This window comes from Sciurus carolinensis, chromosome 3, assembly GCF_902686445.1.
Source record: "Sciurus carolinensis chromosome 3, mSciCar1.2, whole genome shotgun sequence".
NCBI lineage: Eukaryota > Metazoa > Chordata > Mammalia > Rodentia > Sciuridae > Sciurus > Sciurus carolinensis.
The window spans coordinates 50,211,846-50,235,473 of record NC_062215.1 but is presented as its reverse complement, the minus strand read 5'-3'; the positions used below and the strand labels follow the sequence as shown (position 1 = coordinate 50,235,473).

General features: G+C 44.7%; 1 protein-coding gene across 2 annotated transcripts; it reads right to left on the bottom strand.

The window, feature by feature from the left end:
- Positions 1–5,438: 5,438 nt before the first annotated feature.
- Positions 5,439–23,085, bottom strand: Dhrs7c (dehydrogenase/reductase 7C). 2 transcript variants are annotated; one of them, XM_047545628.1, is made up of 7 exons: positions 22,947–23,085; positions 22,586–22,745; positions 13,685–13,797; positions 11,833–12,046; positions 9,630–9,722; positions 6,876–7,031; positions 5,439–5,700 (listed from the first exon to the last, which is right to left on the bottom strand). In XM_047545628.1, the coding sequence occupies exons 2-7, from the start codon at positions 22,737–22,739 to the stop codon at positions 5,492–5,494; spliced, it is 939 nt and encodes a 312-aa protein (XP_047401584.1). In that variant the 5' UTR covers positions 22,740–22,745; positions 22,947–23,085; the 3' UTR covers positions 5,439–5,491. The 2 variants fall into 2 exon arrangements, with proteins under 2 accessions (XP_047401584.1, XP_047401585.1); XM_047545629.1 differs by having other exon boundaries at positions 11,833–12,043.
- Positions 23,086–23,628: the final 543 nt, after the last annotated feature.

Here is a 23,628-nt window from a genome sequence, read left to right as displayed (position 1 = left end):
GTCCAGCTTGCTGAGCATCTATTTCTTTCATCAATAGAAATGGAATCAATATTTATCTTGGAGGCTTGCTGGGACCATTGCATAAAGTGGTGATTGAGAGATTCAACTAGGGCAGCAGGAGAGTTGTTAATGCCCAGCATGTGTTGTTCCTTTGCTTTCTTTCGGGACAAGCATTTAGAAAGAAAGGCTGTTTTTCCTGCAAAATATGTGTTCTCTCCTTGAAAGAGCATCCTCGTTTTCCATTGGGGAAGTAGCCTTCCTCTCTCTGCACTTGTTGAGGCAGAGCTGCCCCATGTCTCCTGTCCTAGGATGGGCACATGGCCCACCCAAGACAGGATAATTAGACAGGCAGTGGCTGTTTCAAATGGCCATCCACCCTAAGGGGATGTGTACTTAAGCTACTGGGAAAGAGAAATCTATTTCTATTTGTCTTCTAAGCAGATAGGTCATGAGTCTGGATTTATTGATGTCCATCTCATTCTGATAGTAGGGAGAGCTGAGAGTGAAGCCCACATAATGGCGTATGTTGCTGAGAGATGTCTGAAAAAGATGGAATACTAATGGCACCATTTGGACGTTGGACTCTAAAGATGACTGAAATAAAAACTTCCTGGTTATTTGGGTGAACAAACATGTGAGTTGAATTCTTGTTGCTTGTAACCCTCAAAATCATAACTGACACAGCATTTGACTTCCTAGGATTCACTTGGTCAGCCACAGGATATGGAGTGGTAATGACAGTGAGAGGTCAAGGACAGCCAGGGGGCCCATGGTTCATTTACATTGGCTCATGGTGTGTATCTGCCGGCCTATTGAATCACTCTTGTGAGGGATCCCATGTTAGAGAAGACCATCCCCTTACAGGAATGGTGTGGGAATCTGGGTTGGCAGCTAGCAGAGCCTTTCTTGGCCAGGCAGACCACATCTGGCTGGTTGCTGGTACAGGGCCACTAATTTAGGGGTCCATCCTCCTGTACAGGTTTATCCCACCGTGCTGGTCATACATACTATCTTTCTTCAGGGCACCAGGATTTCAGTGTTTCTGACCCTCTCTGTAGAAAGCTCTGGTGAGTTCTGCCTCCACAGCCAAGTCCTCTGCTCATGTGTAGTCAGATATCTGTCACTGAACACATTTGCTTGGAATATTCTACAGATAATAGTTAAACCTTAGAGAAGTTCCATTCTCACTAGCAATTTTGAGATTCTTACTAGCAATTTTGGGATGAGTAGGGCCCTTCAATTAGAAGCTGCTTAGGTCTATGATGATTTAGAGGGCCAGTTGTTTCTTTGAGCACAATAAGTGCACCTAGAAGACTGCACATGTGTCTTTGAAGAAATAGCTATTTCCTCTGGTTCTAGAGTGTCTCTGAATGAGTCTTATGAACTTCTTCTGGGAATTGGCTGTGTCAAGGTCCAAGCTGGAAACAGATGGGATATATTAATTTTCTAGGACTGCTGTGACAAATTGCCACACATTAGGTGGCTTGAAATGGATATCTGTTGTTTACAGTTCTAGAAGCTAGAAGTCTGAATTGAAACTGTCAGTAGGACCTTGGATTCTCCAAAACCTGAAGAAGAAGGCACTTCTGTGTTAGTTTTCCATCACTCTGATGATAAATACCTGAGAGAATCAACTTAAAGGAGGAAAAGTTTGTTTGGCTCATAGTGTCAGAGATTTCAGTCCATGGTTGCTTGGCCCTTTTGCTTTGGGACCTGTGGCAAGGCAGAACATTATGGCAGGAGCCCATGGAAAAGGAAACCTGTGCACCTACAGCAGTCAGGAAGCAAAGAGAGAGAGGAAGGGGTCAGGGATCCCAATAACCTAACTTCCTTCCACCAGGACCTACCTCCTAAAGGTCCTACCATATCCTAACAGGGTTACAGGCTGGTGACCAAGCCTTTAACACATGAGACTTTGGGAGACATTTAAGATCCAAATCATAACAACTTCCTTGCCTCCTTCTAGCTTCTGCTGGTTTTCCGACAATCTTTGGCACTCCTTGGCTTATAGTTGCATAACACCAGTTTCTGCCTTCAGTAGCACAGGACCTTCTCCCTGTGTGTCTCTGGTGTCACATCTCATCATGACATCAGTCACACTGAAAAGGGGTTGACTAGTTTCAACTTGTGAAGATCCCATTTCAAATAAGGTCACATTCTAAGCTACTGAGGACTAGGATATCAATATATCTTTTTTGTTGGGGGCACGCCATTCAACCTATCACATGAAGTAATCAAGGAGAGTTTAATGAAGGAACTAGTTACAGATGTGGTTAGAGTTAAGAGAAACCAAGGAAGGGTGATGAAACACCCAGGGCTAACAATGGCAGGAGCCATTATCATCTAGACCTGAAGGGACAAAAGGAGGGAGCCATTCCCAATGGGATACCTGCCCAACACCTGCCTGGTGGGAGCAAGGGTTCAGTCACCTACAGCAATCTCGCAGGGAGAAAGCTGGGGCCTAAGTACTCCAGCCTCCTTCTCTTCCTGCCTGCCTCTCCCCTGGGGCAGAGCTAGGTCAGTAGACAAGAAGCAAGGGAGCCCACTACTGCTGTCCACACAGGCCAGGATCCTGAGGCACTGAGATGGGACAGTACCAGGATCTGGAGGGGCAAAGAGAGGTGGTCCTGGACACTGGTGTGGCTGCCCCCTGCAGTGTGTCTTTGGTCTTGTAGCTGCACGTTGGGGGACCCCTGAGACTCCAAGCCACGTGCTCTTGAGAAGGATTCTGGACTTCTCAGGGTAGGGCCCAAAGGCTAAAAGTGGTTGTTGGGGAATGTGATTTTTTTTCTGTTTCTTTATGCTTTCTTATTTAGTCCAATTTTGTAGATATTGGGGGGGGAAACTCCCAGGAAATCATCTCCACCTTCCCCAGCGTGGTGTGAAGTCTACTTTAAAGCTCTGCAGTACTGCAGGGTGGCCACTCTGTGGTCTGGAACAGTCAATGGGTACCGGGTCCTTCAAGAGTCTGGACCTTCTGTGTCTCAGCGACCAATCACCCTCAGGTTGCACTCATTCTTCCCAGAGCACTGGAATCCCATAAGAACCCTCAGTTTTCTTATATGTGAAATGGCTTTTCAGCCCTTGCAATGAATGAGTTAAGGTTTCTGTGAAGACCAAATGGGACAAGGCACAACATGGCAGGAGCACATGGAAAAGGAAACCTGTTCACCTATGGCAGCCATCTATGAACTGAAAGTGATTGGTCATTGGAAATTGTGACTATCATATGTGAGCTCATTATTGCTATGCAATGTTTCAGTGGAGAGAAGTTACAGACAAAATGGGTTTGGAGCCACAGTGGCACCTGGTGGCCATTATTCATACTGCATGTCTTCCTAGCTCCAACCCCAACCTCTTGTGTTAGCCCTTTTGACATTTAAAAAAAATTTCCCACTGTTTCCACATAAAGGTTGTGGGTTTTCATTTACTGGGTTGGTGAGATACCTCATCCTGAGAAGGCAGCAGGGCCTCCTGAACGGACACGGAGACTCGTTGGCATCTGAAACCAACAGGGAATATTCAGTCATGGAGAGAACGAAGTCCAAGACAGGAATTCCGACTTCGGGGGACCGGGTGTATCTGCCAGTCACTCTTACTAGCTCTATCATAGGTCTGTGACCACCCTCTGCTCCAGTGCACGCTTGGGTAGCTGACAGGAGAACAGTGAGCAGGCCCATGTCCACAGGAGAGTCCTTTTTCTACAAGTCTGTTGCTTGGTGGCTTCTTTTGGGGAATCCCAGGTGTCTGTTGTCTTCCTGCACCTCAGAGTCCTCGCACTCCCAGAGAGGGACTTTTAGTACCAAAGTGGATACTTCCAGACTCAGTCCCTTCCCCACTGTGCCCCTGTGTCACCCAGAGTTCAGCCTCTCACCCTCACCTTTGGTCTGGAACTCACCTGCCACCAGGTAGAGTCCCAAAGGAAGCAGGTGAGGACCCATATCCTGGGTTTGGGTGATGGCCAAATTCCGGCCAGATCCCAGCCCTGTGAGTCCCTAGGACTGGCTGTCTGTGGCCCCAGATGCAGTCCCGCCTGTTCCAGAGCTGCTATCCCTACTTTCTGGCCACTAATTAAGTTTCAGTACTTTCCTGCTGCAGTTGTGCCCCCAAAACCCCCACTTGCCATCTGTTGGCTCTGTCCTGAGCACCTCTGTAGTGTCGATGTCCAACAATGACAAAACTTCTCAAAAGAAGTTTTGACTGACCCTCCTAAATTTTACCCCCACATCTTGCTTTCCTATGGCTGGAGGTCTCACCCATCAGCCATGTTCTGGGGTCGGATGGACTTCAGGGTGATCCTGTGATCCTGGGCATTTTACTTCTTAAATGAAGATTTATATGTGCATCTGTGTACCTTGTATACGTTAATTTTGTAAATGACAGGTTCAGGAAAGAAAGTTTTGCTTTCGTCTATAAATATTATACAATTTTGAGCCAACTTAAAATATTTGTGCAAAAAACCTGCTCTACATTTTCCAAGAACCAAGAATCATCTACTGTATTAAAAAAAAACTAAGTGCTCACCAGTAACGTGAATGGAGGTTTTAAATGAATTTTGCTTTGAGAACATAAGAAAGTCTGCAATGAAGTGGAAACCCAGAGGTTCTCAGCATTCACTGCACAATTTAGAAAAACTGAGACTCTAAAAATCTAGCTCAGCTGCACCACCCTTCTGGCCAATGAACTCAGTCCCTAAGGAAGGTGCCAGGGTTGTCTATCATAGCTCTGTGGCACTGCTCCAATGAGCGAGGCTATTAATAATATCAGTTAAACTTAATTTATAACTATACATTAATATGAAATAATATATCAATGATTGATATTAGTGTGTTAATACATGTTAACATATCATTTTATATATTTATATTATTTATATAATATATTCATTATAAATATTAATATCATTAATATTAATAACTAATATATAACAATTACATTATATAATACTTAAATAACAGCTGTTAAAATTAATCACAAATAAAATTAAAATTTCAGTTTTTCATGTGATGGCTGGCAGCCTCATATCGGACAATACAAACTATAGTTCTGTCCCTAAAGAAAGTCCAATTGGGCAGTTCTATCATAAAGGTTGCTGAGTCAAGGCTGATGTGGGCAGGTCACCCTTGCATACAGTGGAGGTGGTTTTCCAAGTGAGCCTCTGAGCAGGTCAGTGGCCACAGTGTGTGTGTACAATGTGGGTGTTGGACGCATTGTGGCTCCTGTTTTCCTGCTCAGTTGTTACCTTCCAGAGCAGGGAAGGTTCTGGAAGTGTGTCCTGGGAATATCAGTGGGAGACACCCAGAAGCCTTGTAGCTTCTTAGCAGGCTCCGAGAGCCACCGTCGCTGGGATGGTGAGTGCCTCCACAGGGAGAGCTCCGACGCGTTAGGAATAGGGCTTGTGAGGGACCCTAGTGCCGGGGAGAGGACAGACCAGCTGGCACCTGCCAAGAAAGCCTTTATTTCCATGGAGTAACCCATTGGCTTCTTCCAGTTAACCCTCTTCAGGGACATTGAGCTTGTCCTTCACTCCACAGGCCACCACGGCGAAAAAGAACTCTGGGAAGAAGGTGCGGATGTAGACGGCGGCCTTGGGGATGGGGTTGGCCATGAACACCTCCTGCTTCTTCCGCCTTACGGTGCGCATCACCTCCTCCGCCACCTCTACCGGGTGCACGCCATAGGCCAGCTTCCTGAAGAAGACTGAAGGGCCCCAGGAGAGGGCAGGGTTTATGGCCTGGCAGGGGAGCAAACTTCCCAGAACCCTCTGCCTGCCTAAAATCTGGAGGAAAAGTAGGCCATCCCTGGCAGCATCATTTACAGGTCGACTCTGCCATCCACTAGCCTCTATCCCTGGGGAGACACTAACCCCCGGGCTCTGTTTCTTCATCTGTGAAATGGGCCTAGCCCTCTTAATACCTTGACTAGGGCATTTTGAGCAGAAGGGATACAGAAGAGTTTAGGAAATATGAAAGTGCTAGATGAATTAGGAGGCCATCCTTTGTCATTGTGAAGCTGTGTTTGTCCAGAGCCTCCTGGGACCACTTGCTTTTTCTTCCAACTTGGTTCATACTGATTTTTTGATGTATACCTAGAGCCTTGGGCTAGATGTAGAGCTTAGAATATTCTAGAATAATAATGATGTATTTATAGAGTACTCACTGTGGGCTGGTGAGATGGAAGTTTTAGGCTCCTGAACAACTCTATGAAGTAGGTATTATTATCCCTCAGTAAAGGGGAAACCAAGGCACAGAGTCATTAAAGGACTTGCCAGTGTTCAACAGTCTGATCTGTAACAGAGGCAAGCTTCCAGTACAGGTGGTCTGGCTTGAAAGTCTTAGCCCACACTCTGTGCTGCCATTTTGGAAAGGGGGAGCAGGACAGTTTTTTTTTTATTTTTGTTTTTGTTACGGGGGATTGAATTCAGGGGCACTGGACCACTGAGTCACATCCCCAGTCCTGTTTTGTATTTTATGTAGAGACAGGGTCTCACTGAGTTGCTTAGGGCCTTGCTAAGTTGCTGAGGTTGGCTTTGAACTTATGATCCTCCTGCCTCAGCTTCCCCAGCAGCTAGGATTACAGGCGTGAGCTACCATACCTAGCTAACAGGACAATTCTTAAAGCCCAAATTCTGGTTATTAAACATGCAAAATAGGCTGGGAGGCTGATTGTGAGATGTGGCAGGCTGTGGAACAGCCCAGCCATGTTCTGTGGGTTCCAGGTTGGGATTCTCTTTCCCTGGTGTCTTGTCCTAAAGGTTTGAGGCCTGCCATTAGCTATTTGCCCAGGTTCTACCAACCCCAGACTCATGCTTCAGGAACCCTGCCTCGCCCTCCCCATCCCACCTCCAAGCTCCCAGCCTCCCTTTGACATCTCACATTTCCAAATGGAGGCTTCCCAGTTTCCTTGCTCTGGATAAACGTGGTACGACCGGATGAACGTGGGGCTCACAGTACTGACCACAACATCGTATTCTTCCACTTCTGCTCTTAGGCAGTCAAAGAAGCCGAGGGCCGCATGTTTGGAGGCCGAATCTAGAAGAAAACAAGTCAGAAGTGGGTGCCAGAAGGGCCCCAATCCTGTTTCCTGATGGGTACACTGGAGACCAGAGGGCCAACATACACATTCCTACAAACTCAAGAGCTGAAAGTGGCCTTAAAAAGTCCACGCTTGACTTTATAGATGAGGACAAAGCCCTGTTGAAGAGGTAGAAAGATGTGGAGCTGGGTTTGAATCCAGTTTAGCTGTTTGCATGCTGTGTGCCCTTGGGCAAATTTACCTGAGACTTGGTTTTCTTATCTTTAAAAACGAAGATGAAATCTCTCTTGACAAGTTATTGTGAAGATCAAATGAGCCAATGTAAAAAGCCCAGCCTGGGTATGATTTCCCATTCCTTCCCAGGACTGCTGATACCCAAGGGACTTATCTAAGGTTTGGGGCCAGTTGGTGGCTGTGGTAAGCCTGGAGGAGAGAAACCCACCCCCATCCACTGCCTTTTTTTGGAGAAACTGTCCATATCATCTAGTACCAAATTCAGTTCGAATCATAAAGGCCATGAATTGGGTAAAGAATTGTTCTAAAAATTCCAAATGGTGGATACTCCCAAAGCTTTGGGAAATTAGAGCCACCTCTTGAATGTGTGGGTGCCATTTTCACATTTCAGATGTGTCAACTGCAGGCAGAGGGAGGCAGTAGGTGAATGTATTGTGCCCTCCCCTAGGCACAGATACCTACAACCAGAGCCCTTTCCTTGTTCTCCAGTCTGAGGGGCCAGGCTGTCTTTTTCATGCTTGCTGGTCCAGAGTGCCCTGGGAAAACCATTCAGCTTCCTTACTATGCAGGGCTTGGGACGCAGGGCTGGGGCTCCAGTTCCTCACCTGTAAAATGAGGCTCACCAAAGAGGAGTTGCCTTAAGCATTGAACAAAGCACCATGTGTGAAGGGTGTCACATGGTGCCTGGCTCATGGAAACCCTTGGATAAGTGGTCAGTTTTTGTATGACCACTCTAGTTTCTAGGTTTGAAAGTAAAAAAATGTGAGCAATGAGTACAGAGAAGCCTCCCAGGAGTCAAGGTGAATGAGATAGTGCAGGCTATGCCTGCAGGTGCTCCCAGCTCCAGTCAGCTGTTGCCATGGAAGGGGGGCAACACCTTCCAGATTGTTCAGAAACCGAAATCCTGACATTTATTGAAATCTCCCAACATTTACATAACTAAATATTAAATAACAAAAAGAAATTGCCATCATGCTGGCTGAACCAAACCCAGATGGGCACCTGCCTCCACTTGCAGCCCTTCCCCCCAGCTTGCCCCCTGCCCCATGTGTACAATGAAGCTGCAGACATCATTTCATGTGAGTCTCTGCACCTGTGCGAGACTCGCTGTCTCATTATTTTAATATATTCGGTCCTCTGTATCCATGGGTTCCCCAACCATGGATCAAAAATATTCAGAAAAAAGTCACATCTGTACTGAACATGTACAGACTCTTTTTTGCTCACTAGTCCATAAACAATACCATCTAGTAACTATTTACATAGAACTTACTTTCTCTTTGGTATTGTAATCTAGAGATGATTGAAATTACACAGGATGATGTGTGTAGGTTATATGCAAATACTGTGTGATTTTATTTAAGGAACTGGAGCATTCATGGACTTTGGTATTGGTGTGTGGGGACTCCTGGAACTAATCCTCTGTGGATAGCGAGGGATGACTGCATATTGAATGAAGAGGGGTAGAGGAACTATTACACCCATTTTGTGAATAGTGAAGAATGAGAATCAAAAAGTATGGGAGTGAATGGCACCGGGTTGCACTGGTAAAGGTGGCCCAGTAGGGACTTAACCAATACATTTCTTTTGTTTAAGACTTCCCAGTCTGTGGTATTTTGTTATAGCAGACCTAGAAACTCATGCAGGGAGCCTGCCTATTTTAATTTTCTTCTTTCCTCTCTCCCTTCTTACCCTTTGTCCGTTAGATGCTCAATGAGCTCCTAATTTTCACATTGTACTGTGGGCACAAGTACAAGGAAATGGCCAGAGCCTACCTCATTGGAGGTAGAAATGTCTCTAGAACTTTCCCAACAGATCCCATGAACATATATTTGGAAATCTCTCTGTTCCTTGACCTTCTCAACTTGGGGGCTGCCCCTCTCCTGGAATTCTGCCATTCTTTCTTTTCCTTCCTCAGAATGTCTCCATCTTTCTTCCATTTTGTGATGTGCACCCAACCTTCTTTTCCCTAGTTTCAATCTTTCCTGTCCTTCAGGGGCATCATCCTCGTGGAGGAAAGGGCTTTTGAGCTGGGCTTTGCATCCAGGAAGGAGCATGACCTTCATCTGGCTTTGTCATGTTCAGCCAGCACATGTCCTGCCCATCTGTGAGGCTGAGCTCCAGGAGGAGCGGAACCTTATGTCTTACATCCTACCTTCTCCCAAAGGGATCTGTATGCTGTAGATGCTCAAAAAATAGGAAAGGAATGAATAAAAGACACAGTGTCATAGACACCATCTCATCTATGGATGAGACATCCTTTGCCCCGTGTAATCAATCACAGGCCTGGTCTTAGACACAACTGTGCTTATCATAAGAAGTACAACACGAGGCACGCCATTTTCATCTTAGCAACTTACAAGCTGTGCGGAATGGGATCCCAAACTTCCCTTGGATGTTATTCACTAACACAATTTGGCCTGTTCTCCGGGAGATCATGTTGGGAAGTAGGACTGGAAAACACAATGAGTCACAGTTAGAAATCAGAGTGGGGTCAGGCAGAAGCAGGCAGTCCCTTCCCCGCCCCCCCCATCACATATGACCCCACTACCTCAGTGACAGACTGCAGCAGGACAGGGGTGGAATGGACCCCACAATCATTGACCCAGTGTCCAAGAGAGACTCAGCTCACCTGGTGTATGGCTGGATGATTTTAAATGACCTACCAATATGCATTAATTAAACGACACTGATTTTAATAATAGGGAAGACTTTTTCTTTTTAATTCTTCTATTGTCTCAACAACATCTCATGTTGGTCTAATATGTCTTTAATGCCTGTCTTGCAAGTGCTAACAAATCTTTTCGCAAAGAGAAGAGAGACTGAACATCCTCCAGGCTGTGTTGGAAGAATTCACTTCACTTAGTTTTCAGTGTGCCTTCTATTCATTGAGAGGGAAGAGGTATTTATAGGTATGTTGGTATGATAAATATTTCTTCCTAAGGTGGATTTGATTTTAAAATGGGGAAAAGTGGAGAAAGGTACTGGTGAATGGGGCTGGGGCCAAAAATGAAAGATGGTGCTGGAAGACTAACTTTCAATTGAATTTAGCCCCTTTGTGTTAGAGAAGAGCAGAGGCCAGAGCTGGTGACCAGATGCAGGTCCTTTAGCACGTGAGAGGCCCAACCAGGAAGAGAAACCAGTCCCATGTGTTCCCACTTCACTTTTTTGTTCCTCACTTTGCTGCCATAGAGTAGTCCGCATCAAAGGTTGATGAAATGACACACCACTTTGCTTGATGTGTCTGCAGGGACTGGGGTACCATTACCTCTGGGGTACCATTCTAGAAGCTCTGGAAAGTCCTCTTTCTGCCTCAACTGCTTCTTTCCCCTTGTCTGTCTTAGAATCCCATTACTGGAGGTTCTTAGGCTGGGAGCTGGCTATTTGGAAGGTGTCTCTGAGGCCATGCCTTCTCCACTGCTGCGGGACACTCTGCTGCCTAAGTGGGGAGGGGTTCTTCAGGCTCACACTCTCCCCTGAGCTGCTGATTGGAGAAAACTTCCTTCCTCCTTTCCTTTCCTTCCCTTCCCTCCCTTTCCCTTTCCCCTTTCCTTTCCTCTCCTCTCCTCTCTTTTCCTTTCCTTCCCTTTCCTTCCCCTCCCTCCCTCCCTCCTTCCTTCTTTTCTTTTCTTTTCTTTTCTTTTCTTTTCTTTTCTTTTCTTTCTTTCTTTCTTTCTTTCTTTCTTTCTTTCTTTCTTTCTTTCTTTCTTTCTTTTTCCTTCCTTCCTTCCTTCTCTTTCTTTCTTTCTTCCTTCCTTTCTTTCTCCCTCCCTCCCTCCCTCCCTCCCTTCCTTCTTTTCTTTCCTTCCTTCCTTCCTTCCTTCCTTCCTTCCTTCCTTCCTTCCTTCCTTCCTTCTTTTTCTTTCTTTCTTCCTTTCTTCCTCTCTCTCTCTCTCTCTCTCTCTCTCTCTCTCTCTCTCTCTCTCTCTCTCTCTTTCAGGGAGAGGCTTTGACTTGTGCTTCTAGCTCACAGTGATCTCCATCCCTAACCTCCTGGGCTTCGGACCTGCCATTGAGCTCAGCAGCGCAGCAGCTCCACTTAGAGTTCTTCTGTGGCCCACATAGGAACCTCCAGCTCACCCTTTTAGGGAGGCATCTTCTCTGTTTCTATGAAGAGGTTGAAAGAACACTGGGTCTCCTGTAGTTCGGGGATAAACCCTTCCTCTCCTTCATTTCTGAGGACAGAACCTTTGACCAACTGTCCTGGTTATGAGCAGCACAACTAGAAGGATGATGTAGCAAAATACAGGCAAAAGATGAAGACAGGGTGCAGAGATGTTGAATCTGAGGGGGGCCATGGGTGTGAGTGTGGAGAGAGGGGGAAAGGGCAGAACTTGGGCGAGCAGAGGGTTTCATAAGAGGGAGGTTGGAATATACCAGTGAGACTCTTCCAGGAGCCCTTTTCTGTCACCAGTGTTTACAGTGAGAATGTTATTAAGTATGGGAGTTTTCTGATGGGTTGGGGAATTCCGTCCAGAATGGGATGCCTGTCTGGCTACCTAACAGAGCCCTCCATGGCATCCTGTGGCCCAGAAATCCTTAGGGAAATGAAACTCACGAGACCTTTGGTCAGGGTGATGGGCCCAAAGTAATTGGCATCCATGATCTTTTTGTCGAGCTCTAGAGAGATCTTATCGACAGGCCCCTTCATCTTCACACTGGCGTTGTTGATGAGGATGTCCACACAGCCATAGCAATCCAGGACTTCCTTTGCCACATCCTGGACACAGCTGATGTCTGCGAGATCCAATAGGACCAGCTTCGGGGTGAATGTCTGCTGAACCGATGAGAGATGTGTGGGATCAGGGAATGTGTGGGATCACCTCTTTTGTAGACTCTGGGGATCCCCAATCTAAGAGTTACCATTTTTGAAATTCAAAGCTCATGGAATAACTGCAAATAAGACAAATAACAACACCCAAAACAAACAAAAAAGTCAAAGAAGAAGAAGTTGAAATGACTCTGGGAAGAAGGAGATGGATGAAGAATTCATTCTGGGGACCAGGGCAACAGAAACTCCAAATCTCAAAATGCAGTAGTAAGTCTGATTTTTTGGCCAAGATTCCAGAACTGATAAATCCAAATGAGTATTGCCCTTGACAGTGGTCAACCCTGCTGGGGCTCCAAAAGGCAACATTGTTACTTTCAACATTTCTGAACTGCTTTTTGGAAATTGCTTTCCAGACTGGCTTAAAAGATTCAGATCAATCACAGTACTCTGAAGCCACATTTTTGTTTGGACCCAAATTATATACTCGACATAGTATTTTTGGAGCACCTACTATGTGCTAGGTACTGTGTTCAGCTCTAGATACTTGCAATTATCAAGCCTCTATTGGGCCAGGCATGGTGTCATGCCTCCTGAAATCCTAGAAGCTCAGGGAGGCTGAGGCAGAAGGATCTCAAGCTCAAAGTCAGCCTCAGCAACTTAGCGAGGCACTTAGAAACTCAGCAAAACCCTGTATCCAAAAAAGGGCTGGGGATGTGTCTCAGTGGTTAAGAGCCCCTGGGTTCAACCCCTGGTACAAAAAAAAAAAAAAAAAAAAAAGACTATTGGTCCAGGGGTGGCACTGTGTGGTCGATACAATCCTAGTGTATGACAGACACTAGTTCTGAGATATGACTTTCAAGAGAAGGTTCTCACTGTGTGGTCATATTTGTGTGGGAAATATAGACTATTCTTCAAGTCCTTTTTTGGAGATACGCTATGCACACTAGCATATCGAAGTCTCAGAGAGGTCCTGCAATCAAGAAAGCACACAAACCTGAACATTGCCCACACAACTGACTGCAGAGCCTTGTAACCTGTAAAATCCCAAGAAATGCTTTGGAGAATTCTGTGTTGTACTATTTGATCCATCGCCTCGAATCCTGAATTTAGCTCTATATTACTTTTGGCTGTTGACAAGCATCAAATCCAACCTCAAGGGTACAGATTTAAAAACAAACAGAAGATCCCAAAGACAGCCTCAAGGGCAACTTCTTAAACAATGCTCCTGAAATGCTTGAAAATTATAGCTGCATTTGAGATAAGTAGTTGCTTCCTGGGATAATTCTTGGGAGGGGACTTCATGTTTCTGATTTCTTCGAAGGTAGGTCATTTGAGAATTTTTGTTGTTATTTGTTTTAAAACCAGCCATGTCTAAAATCAGCTCATACCTGGGACATCTGCTGTATTCTAGATTCTTGTTGAGTATAACTTACACAGAATCAGGGTGAGAGGTCAAATTTTTGGCCTGATGAGTAGTCAAAGCAAGTTACCCCTTATGCCTATGTCAAGGTCAGTGGGGTCATCACCTCCCTTTTGCCCAAAGCAGTCACCAGTTTTTCCACTTGGCCCAAAAGCCTCTCTTCAACAATCACTGGGGATTAAGGATACCTAGGAGTGACCCAAGCCAATTGCCGAAGGCCTTACCTTTCTGGGGTCAGCCACACTGGTCAAAGCATCATATAGGTTTTCGAGCCTCTCCCAGTTCTTTCCACACAGCACCAGTCTTGCCCCACCTGTATGGAATACCCGGGCACACTCTGTGGAGAAGAAGTCGGCAAGGTAATGTTCATTGGCAGAGGACAAGTCTCTGGGAAAGAAAGCATCTGTGAGCCATTAGCCCACACCTGGGGGTGGGATGCACAGCACCTGGAGGATGGATGAACCAGCCAAGCACAGGGATCTATGGGAGGCACCAGCATCCCCTCCTCCAGGATGGTATCCAGTATTATCCTCTGGGCACCAAGAAGTGATTAACCCAGGCTGACCAGGCACACTGAAGGATAGCCTGGCAAACTGGGCATCCACTGGGGGCTAGGTACCTGTATGTAGTAGTTCAAAGTGATTTTGTAATTGTGTGATTTTTCTCCTGCAGGGGCAGCAGGTTGATGCAGATGGAGAGGGGGATGCCAGATGGACAGGATAGTTGGCTGGCTTTGTGGGCACAGGGGTTGGGGTATTGGAGGGAGAGCGATTGAGGTGCTGGACCATGCTATCTGAGCCAAGCAGGGTCAGGAGTGAAGGTCAAGGGCTCTAGGGAGGAGATCTCAGTGAGGTCTGAAAACAGGTTGGGCCGTGGCTCAGTGGTAGGGTGCTGGCCCCACATGTGGAGGCCCTGGGTTCCATCCACAGCACTGAAAACAAATGAAAACAAAACAAAATAAAAACAGGTGTAATGGAGAGAGCTGGAAGGAGGGGGGCTGTGGTCAGTCTGCCCAGTAAGTTTCACACACAAGTGTCTGCATTAATCACATCACTTTGAGTTGTCAGCACTGCAGAAAATGTATGGTTTCCTCACAATGTAGAATTTTTAAAAAATTATTTCTTTATTTTTTTATTTTTTACAGACTGCATTTTGATTCATTGTACATGATTGGGGTACATCGTTTTGTTTCTATGGTTGTGCAAGATGTAGATTCATACCATTCGTGTAATCATAAAGAAGTTTATGAGAAAGGGGATGTCCATCATGATTCCAGATGGCAAAATTCAATAAAGATGTCAATTCATCTCTATGTTAATTTGATGCAGGAAATCAAGATCCCAACGGGTCTTGAGAAATTACAAAAAGACTCTAAATATTATTTGGGATAATTTGCACATTTGAATCAGAATAATAAATATGAAGAAAACAAAGAACATTTTGAAAATAATTATTAAAATATGAAAACACAGAAATGAAAGCACAGTGAGACTCAAGCATACATAAAAAATACTGGTAAATATAGAGCCAGGCATTAATGAGAATTTAGTAAACATTTGATAGAGTTAGTATTTTGAATTAGTGGAAAAGAACATATTGTTTAAAAAATGATGTTTGGATATGTGTTTGGGAGGGAAAAACTAAATGCATTATACCAAAATATACTAAGTATACTAAAAACAGAATCATAAAAGAACTAGAAGAAAGTAGAGATGGATATATATTCTCGAGTTGGGGAAAGGTCTTTTGAGCATGCACTGAAGAAACAAACAACCAAAGTGATTTATAGTTTTTTGTTGTTGTTTTTTTGTGATACTGGAGGTTGAACCCAGGGGTGCTTAACTACTGAGCCACATCCCCAGTTCTTTTTTTTTTTTTTAAATGTTGATAGACCTTTATTTTATTCATTTATTTATAAGCGGTGCTGAGAATCGAACCCAGTGCCTCACACATGCTAGGAAGGTGGGCTACCACTGAGCCACAAGCCCAGCCCCCCAGTTCTTTTTTTTATTTTAAAATTTTATGTGTTCTAATTAGTTGTAGAATGCATTTATGTATTTTGATAGATCATACATAAATAGAGTGTGATTTCCCATTCTTCTGATTATGCATATTGTAGGGTCACATTGGTCATGCAGTCATACATGCACATGAGGTAATGTCTGTTTCACTCTACTATCATTCCTTCCCCCATACCCCTTCCCCTTCTTTCACTCCCCTCTGCCTAATATAAAGTAACTCTATTCTTCCTTCTCCCCCCACCCCATCACCTTATTATGAATTAGCTTTCACATGTCAGAGAAAACATTTGGTCTTTGGTTTTTTGGGTTTGGCTTATTTCACTTAGCATGATATTCTCTATCTCCATCCATTTACCAGCAAATGCCAGAATTTCATTCTTCTTTAAAGCTGAGTAATATTCCATCATATATATATATATATATATATATATATATATATATATATATACTAGTTCTTTTTTTGTATTTTATTTAGAAACAGGGTCTTGCTGAGTTGCTTGGGGCCTCACTAAGTTGCTGAGGCTGGCTTTGAACTTGGGATCTTCCTACCTCAGCCTCCCAAGTCATTGGGATTAAAGGTGTGTGCCATTGCACCTGGCTTGATTTATAGATTTTACCTTTAAAAAAAACTTACATCAAAAAAACATAAAAAAGAACAAATCAAGAAAAAACATTTATAACCTGTATATAAGTGAAGAACTAATTTATTTCACATATAAATAACTCATACAAATCACAAGAAAAAAGATAAAAACTAATAAAGAAGTGGACTGAGGAGATGAGATAGCAATTTATTTAAAAAGGACCAAGAGTTAATGTACAGAGGGTAAGAGTTTATACCAATGATAAAGAGATGCACATTTAAACAGCATGAATTTTGATCTATCAGATAACCAAGAGCAAAACTGGTAATAGTTTTGGCAAGATAAGAGAGAAGGGTACTATTTTCCCACTTTCAGTTTGGTGAAATATACATTGCTATAGTCTTTTGGAAGAAAAACTGGATGGATCTTTAAGAGCACTTACTCTAGGCATTTATTCATTTGTTTGCATAGACAGTTATAAGATTGTTTATCTCAGTACCATTTATAATGGTAAAGAGTTGGAGATAATTGTAAATGTCTAATACAATAGGATATTGGTAAGGTAAATTATAGTATGTGTAGACAGAATATTTTGAAACCCTTAAAACTGATTTTGCTGAAATGCATCTACTGACTTGCAAAGAAGTTCACAATAAACTAAGTTTTAAAAAAAGATTTAAAATCAGGGTGTCAAATATAATACTATAACTTGATCATGTCTTCCTGTTTATGTGTATAACAGGATACGTCATCTTATCTATATGTAACAGGATATTAAATTAAAAGTTTAACTGAAGCACTAAGATGAAATAGATACAAAATTCTATGAAACAGACATTATTACCTCATGTGCATATATGAATGCATGACCTATGTGATCCTACAATTTGTATAATCAGAAAAATGAGAGATTACATTTCATTTATGTATGATCTATCAAAATCTATAAATGCATTCTACTGTCATATATAACTAATTAGAACAAAATAATAATTAAAATTGTAAAGTTAGGTGGCAGTCCAAGATGCAGATTTTCAAAGAAAATTGCAGAAACCCTATTTTATAAAATTCTATTCCCTTTAGTCAAAAATTGAATCATGCAAATGGATCAGAGAAGAGGAGAGAGAAGGGGAACTTGGGAGGAGGATTTCTCTGGAGAGAACTGTTAAGTGAATTTCTGCCCATGGGCTAGGGTTAGAGATATGTTTCTTTCCTATCACCTCTATCCCAGAGAGAAGGCACTAGAGGGACCCTCTGAACAACCTACTAGGAGTTCCCTGCTACTAGAAGCCAGCTGTTGCACCTGAGAAATGTAATGGGCAAGAGCCAGGGGCAGCGGCAAAGAAAAGTGGGGCTGCTCCTTGGAGAACAATAGTCTGAAGCACCAAGGAGCTTACAGTCACAGGGGACTAGAGGTAGGCCATGCTTGGCTTGAGAGCTCTTCTGAAGTCTGCCCAAGAAGACCTCTTAGAAGGGAGGTAGAACTCTGAAAGGAGACTCTCCATGGAGTTGACTAGCCAAAAAACCAGGGACCAAAGGGAGAATGGGGAGGAAAAGCACACATGCCCCACTTCACAGAAGTGCAGATGAACTGCTTTTTTGCAGGACTGGGGCTGGAACCCAGGGCCTTGCACGTGGTAGGCCAGCACTCAACTGCTGATCTACAGCTCCAGCCAGGCTTAAGCACATGCCAGATCCATGCAGCTTGGAAACATCTTGTAACATGTCAGTTGAGGTAAGAGTGTCCCTTGCTCTTCTCTCTCTCTCCTTCCTGTTCCTCTGCCCCTAGAAGGGTCAGAAACAGCAGGAAGCTAGCCTACAACTTGCTTTATTGGGGGGTGGTAGGGATGGGGAAAGAAAGTTCAACTTTAAAGAAAATGGACACGTTTATTATATATTGGACTAGGCATCCCAATTTTTGAATCAGTGCTATGCTTTTGAACCTACCGTGATCAAAGGATTTTGCATAATCTATAGTAACCAGAAGGCCATGGGATGCCTGATTGATCTTTCTTTCTTTCCTTCCTTCTTTCTCTTTCTTTTTCTTTTTTCCCCTTAAACTGCAGAAGAAGGAATTCCTCCTTTGAATAAATTTGAAAGAGACTGAGGCAATTTGTCTCAGGACACCCCGTGATTAGTCTCTTTCACAAATGGTCATATCCATGAGCATCCTAAAGGGGAAGGATCAGAATGAAGCATTGGCATGGCATTTTCCCCAGTGAGTGGGGTTCTAACTATTGTTGTTTTTAGCTTAATCATTTTTTATATTTATGGCCTAGACAATAACAGAATTCCTGAAGACATTTCATTTGGAGGGACAAAGCCTAACTTTTTGGAGTTTAGGCCATAATTCTGAGTGGCTATAAGTGTTAATTTTTTGTCGCTATGACCAAAATACCTGAAAAAAGCCACTTAGAGGAGGTGATATTTACTTTGGCTCACAGTCGACAGACTCCATTGTAAAAGCATCAAGGCAGAAGGGTGTGGCAGAGAAATGCCGCTCTCTTTATGGCAGTTGGGAAGTGGGGAGAGGCCAAGGACAGACAAAGCCCCCAAGGCCATGCTCCCAGTGACCTACTTCCTCCAGCCATACTCCACCTGTCTATAGTTACCAACCAGTAGTTCATTCAAATTATTAATCCATCAAGTGGATTAATCTACCTAGGAGGTTACAGTACTCACCATCCGATCATTGCCTAAAATGCCCTACAATTTCCACTTCTGAACCTTGCTGCAATGGTGGAGATGTTCCAACACACGAGCTTTTGTGGGGTGTGAAAAACAGAAAGTCGGGTGGTCCATTTTCAAAAAGTAGTATTTAGCCTTATTTGGGATGTAAGATCCAATTGTAGCTATTGTAACCACAGGCCTTCCCTTTTTCCCCGCCCCAATTTTAAAATTAGCCAATCACGTGGATTGTCACCCAGAGTTCCTCCTATCAGGGCGAAGGGCAGTGCTGAGTGAGGGATAAGAGCAGGCGGACTGGCAGCCCAGGCCCGGTGCTAGCCAGGATCTGCAGTACACACTTTGTCAGAAGTAAAGTTTGCCTTGCCCACCCGCTTCTGAGCAGGTGTTTGATTTCTTGTGGCACCTTGGTATTTCTAACAGGGGACTTTCCAGATCCAAACGGTAACATTGTAGCAGCCATGCTGGGTGTAAAGCAGCCATGCTGGTCACATTTTACAAATTGGGACGTGAGGTTCCTTGAGTTGATCTGAATTTCCTGGAGTCCCACAGCTAGTGAGCCGTGAGGCCAGGATGTAAAGCCAAGGCATCTGAAGTCTGACATCCAAATTGCCGTTAACTTGTTCTCAACACTAGGCTGTCACTACTGCTGGGAAGGGAGCATGTTGGGGGTACACTGTCCCCCACCTGTTTTCTCCCTCCCTCTCAAGCTGGGTTTCCTGGGAGGGGAGGGCCTGTTGTCAGGAGCCAGACTAAACCTGCAGCCTTGGCCTCCTTAGGAGAGGCAGCCAGGCTGGAGGGTTGCTTCCTGAGGTTCCACGTCCTCTCCTCTGCTAACACCTTGCTTTCTCAGGCAGGCCCTGGAGGCTGTAGTCCACTCTTGTGCTCCACACTGCAAGCACCACTCCCAAATAAACCGTTTCTGCTGAGGCCAGGCTTTTGGTGTACCAGGTGTTATTTTTATTCCTTATCAGCTCAGCTCAGCATTTATCTTGTGTCAGGCACTAGGACACTGGCCAAAACACACAAAGAACGCTTCCCAATATTTCATCAAATCTTAGATGCCATTGACTATATAAGATGCTTCCTGACTTCAGAGGCCTTGGAAGTGAAATGATAACTTTTATAGGGATTGGAAGATGCCCTGAAAGATAGCCTGATCTCAGCTTTTGTCTTTTTTGATTCTGGGGATTGAACCCAGAAGTGCTGTACTATTGAGCTACATCCTCAGCCCTTTTTATTTTTTTATTTTAAGACAGGTTTTAAATTCTCCAGGCTGCCCTTGAACTTTCTATCCTCCTGCCTCAGCCTCCCCAGGTGCTGGGATTACAAGCATGCACCACTGTATCTGGGGTGATTTTAGAAATGTTTAAAGGGGAAATGTTGTGAATTTTAGAAGTGATAAAAACTCTGACAGGGATGATTTTGGTTGGAACCCTCTGAAGCAGTTCAAGTGCAGTGGCTGAAGGACTTTGTCACTCTTGCCAAAGACACGGCAGGTGTAGGATGGCACAATGCCCAACTTGTCTGAGTTGTGGGGATTTGGGGCGAGGGTTGAATGTCCTGACCTTGGTCTGTTGGTTTGACTTTCCTAGTCTCCCACCTGGTGCTGCCTCCTCCACGCTGCCCATGCTTCCGGGGGGTTCTTCCGGGTTCCATGGTTCAGGGTGTGCTGTGGGCTGCACAGCGCCCACTTCATCCTCTCCCTGTCCTTCACTTTTTTCTTGCCTTGGGCTTGAGAAATGGAGCAGCTGGAACCTGGAATCAGTGGCACGACCATTTGCTTAAGGTCACACATGCCCAACTTCTCAAGTTACTTCTAAATACTTGGACTTCATTTCTTTCTGCTTTGCATTTCTTTCCAGGGTGGGTCAATGAGATGCAGTAAGAAAGAATACTGACAGCAGTCAGAACAGAGTAGGCCACATTCCCCTGCAAATACCATTTTGCCCTGAGATGTATTTCCTGGGGTCCTGATACAATATGTGACTATAACCAATTGAGATTTTTAAAAAACGAGACAATTAAAACAGATATACAACTCTCAGCAATAGGGAGAACAGTAGTGCTATCTAGTAAGAAAATCAGCAGGGACATAGAAGAACTGAATAACCTCCCCAAACAAGAGGCTCTAGTTGACTTCTGTAGGCCCCTCCACCCAAAGACAGCAGAATATACATTCTTTCCAAGACCCCACAGAACAGATAATATGGATACCCATACGGACCATATCCAGGCCATGAAACAAGCATCAACAATTCAAAAGAATTGAAATCACACAGAGTATATTCTTTGACCATACTGGAAACCAATAAAGCAAACACACAAGAACATGCTTATCTACACGAGTGACTTCCCTGAACCCATGGTCTCTGTTAAAGGCTATTCATCACATAAACATGGGCTGGGCATTTACTGGACGCCACACATCAAGTTAGGTGCTGGGGATGCCTGGTGAACAAAAGTCAGGCTCCACCATCAGGAAGCTTTGTCTAGGGGACCAACTCAGAAACAGTCAGGGTGCAAGCCAAGGAGTGAGCTGAAGACGGTGCAGGGACACACAGGACTGTGGGATCTCAGAGGGCAGTTCCTCAGGGGCCAACAGGAAGGGGAATGTGGCAGGGAGGGCTCCAGGGTGGAAGCAGGATACCCCCTTTGGGAATTGCTTCAGGGGGTCGTGAAGGAGCCATGTAGGGACCCAAGTCTATCTGCCTCACGCTTTGTTTTATCCTGACATGGTTGACCCAAGTTGAACACTCACTGAAATCTAAGCCATCCTCAAAGCATGCGGATTGACTCCCATTGGGATGCCCCAGTGAGCTGAAGGCACTGAGGGCATTCTCAGAGAGGAGGTTACACATGTTCTCATGACGGCGGCGCCAGGGGAGGAAGTGCCCAGCCCCCCAGTAGAGACTCTGAAAGGGATTAATTCTCAGGACACAGTGGACCAACAGTCGCTTGTTGAGTGACTAATGAATGCTTGGCTGTGTGGATTCTATGCTAGATTAACAAAAACAACAGCAGAAATCACCCCCAAGCTATATAACAGAGAGGGTTGTGCAACCATTTTTGGAATGACAGTCAAAATCTTGCAAAACCAAAGACACAGAACCCCTCAGGTCACAGATGCCACCAGCAGAGCGGCCCCTGGGACTATATAATTCAAGGGTTACAAATGTAAATGCCTTCAAGACTACTCGGTGAGGTGGTTGAAAGAATCAGGCCAAGAATGATACAACAGGGAGTGGTGGGGAGTGGCACACGGAGGTGGGCATGCTCTGCCCAAGTTTGTACATCATTATCATTATTATAAACCCTTGAGTGGCTCCTGTTAGAGCCCCAGGTGCTCTTCTAAGTGCTACCCAGGTGTGAATTCATTTATTCCTCACAATGACATTATGAGGTAGAGACTGCTGGCACCTTTGCTTTATAGATGAGAAATTGAAGGCAGAGAAGTGAAATGACCAAGGTAAGTGTAGGAACCAAGAATTGAACCCAGTTCCCTAGTCCGGGCTCAAAACCAGATGCAACCACAGCTAAGGGCTTTGCATTTCAAAATTTTTGGAAACCTCATGAAAGCAAAATCATGAACATTCATAGATCAGTTTTAGCCTTTAGGCTGTGAGATTGCAACCGGATAAATTTCAATCTGTTCATTGATCAAGTAAGGAAACTGCGGCCTCCCAAAGGGCAAAAATCTTGCTGGTTAGTGACAGATGCAAGGAGAGAACACAGAATTGATCCCTCCCCTCCTAGCAGGTTTGCTCCTGCGCTCCCCTGCCACCACCGGTCCCTCAGGCTGGAGATGAGCACAGACAGAGCGAAGCCCGCTTACCCTTGCCCAGTCCTGAGATGGCATCAGTGATCACCACCACTTTGTTCTGCACCGCTGACTTTGACCACAGCCTGGACACCTCCTGATAAATGAAGAGGAGGCCGCTGATTCCCAGGAGCAGCAGGGGCAGCATCAGCATGGCCATGACTCCCATCTTGTTCTGGGGGAAAACAGGGTCAGAGAAGGATTGACTTTGCAGAGAAACTCTGATGCCCGGGTCTGCAGGGGACAGTCACTCCAACCCAGGGACTCTTCTCCTGGAACCTCAGCTCTGTGCAAGCTCCCGGGAAATTTCCTTCCGAGCTGAACACCCAGTGAGCATGCTCATCCCCAAATGTCCAACAAATAGGAAATTACTCACGGTGTCTCAGAAAGCAAGCCGGATCCAGGGGGCCTGCTCTCCCAAAGGTTAATTACAAATTTAATTAAAATGGGTCTGCATGTTTGGAAGGAAATCCATGTGTTAAGGCCACTTGCTTGGGCCTTAATGGTTATTTATAGCTCTCATTTGCACTAAAGGACTTTTCAGGGTAAATATAGTGTCTATTCTGATATTCAGGGACACATGCTGGCCGGCTCTGATTTCAAAGTCCTTGCCAGGACTGTTAGAGCTCTCCTGGCTTGCTTGACTAGGAGAGGTTTCCTCTGCAACTGGGGGCTGAGCATTAGGGAGGACCTGGGATTCTCTGCCCAAACATCTTCCTGTAAAAGGGAGCTTCCAGAAATTTTGACTGAGGCAGCAGCAAGGCTATTTGTTCTTCCCCTTCTGGTTGGGAATGAAAAGCACAGAAAAATTATTGAACAGAACAAAGCATGTTGCAGATGGAATCAATTGGAGGTGTGAAAAAAAAAAAGAACAGAAAGAACGCTGTCTGGGGAGCATTTCTTAACTCTCTGAGCCTTAACTTCCTCATCTGTAAAATGGGAATAACAGTCTTTTCTTGCAGAACAGTTGGGAAGACAAAATAAGATACTGCAAATTGTGCACCTGGAATTGCCTGACCCACAAGGAGATGACTCTTGTTATCTTTTATCATTTAAAA

What these genes read in the sequence shown, in the direction of transcription:
- Dhrs7c (XM_047545628.1), bottom strand. Translation starts at nt 22,739, where the DNA reads ATGGGAGTCATGGCCATGCTGATGCTGCCCCTGCTGCTCCTGGGAATC. An exon ending in GCCCATCACCCTGACCAAAG is followed by an intron (nt 9,723 to 11,832) that starts GTCTCGTGAGTT and finishes TGTGTTTTCCAG; the next exon opens with TCCTACTTCCCAACATGATC. An exon ending in GATCCCATTCCGCACAGCTT is followed by an intron (nt 7,032 to 9,629) that starts GTAAGTTGCTAA and finishes GTTTTCTTCTAG; the next exon opens with ATTCGGCCTCCAAACATGCG.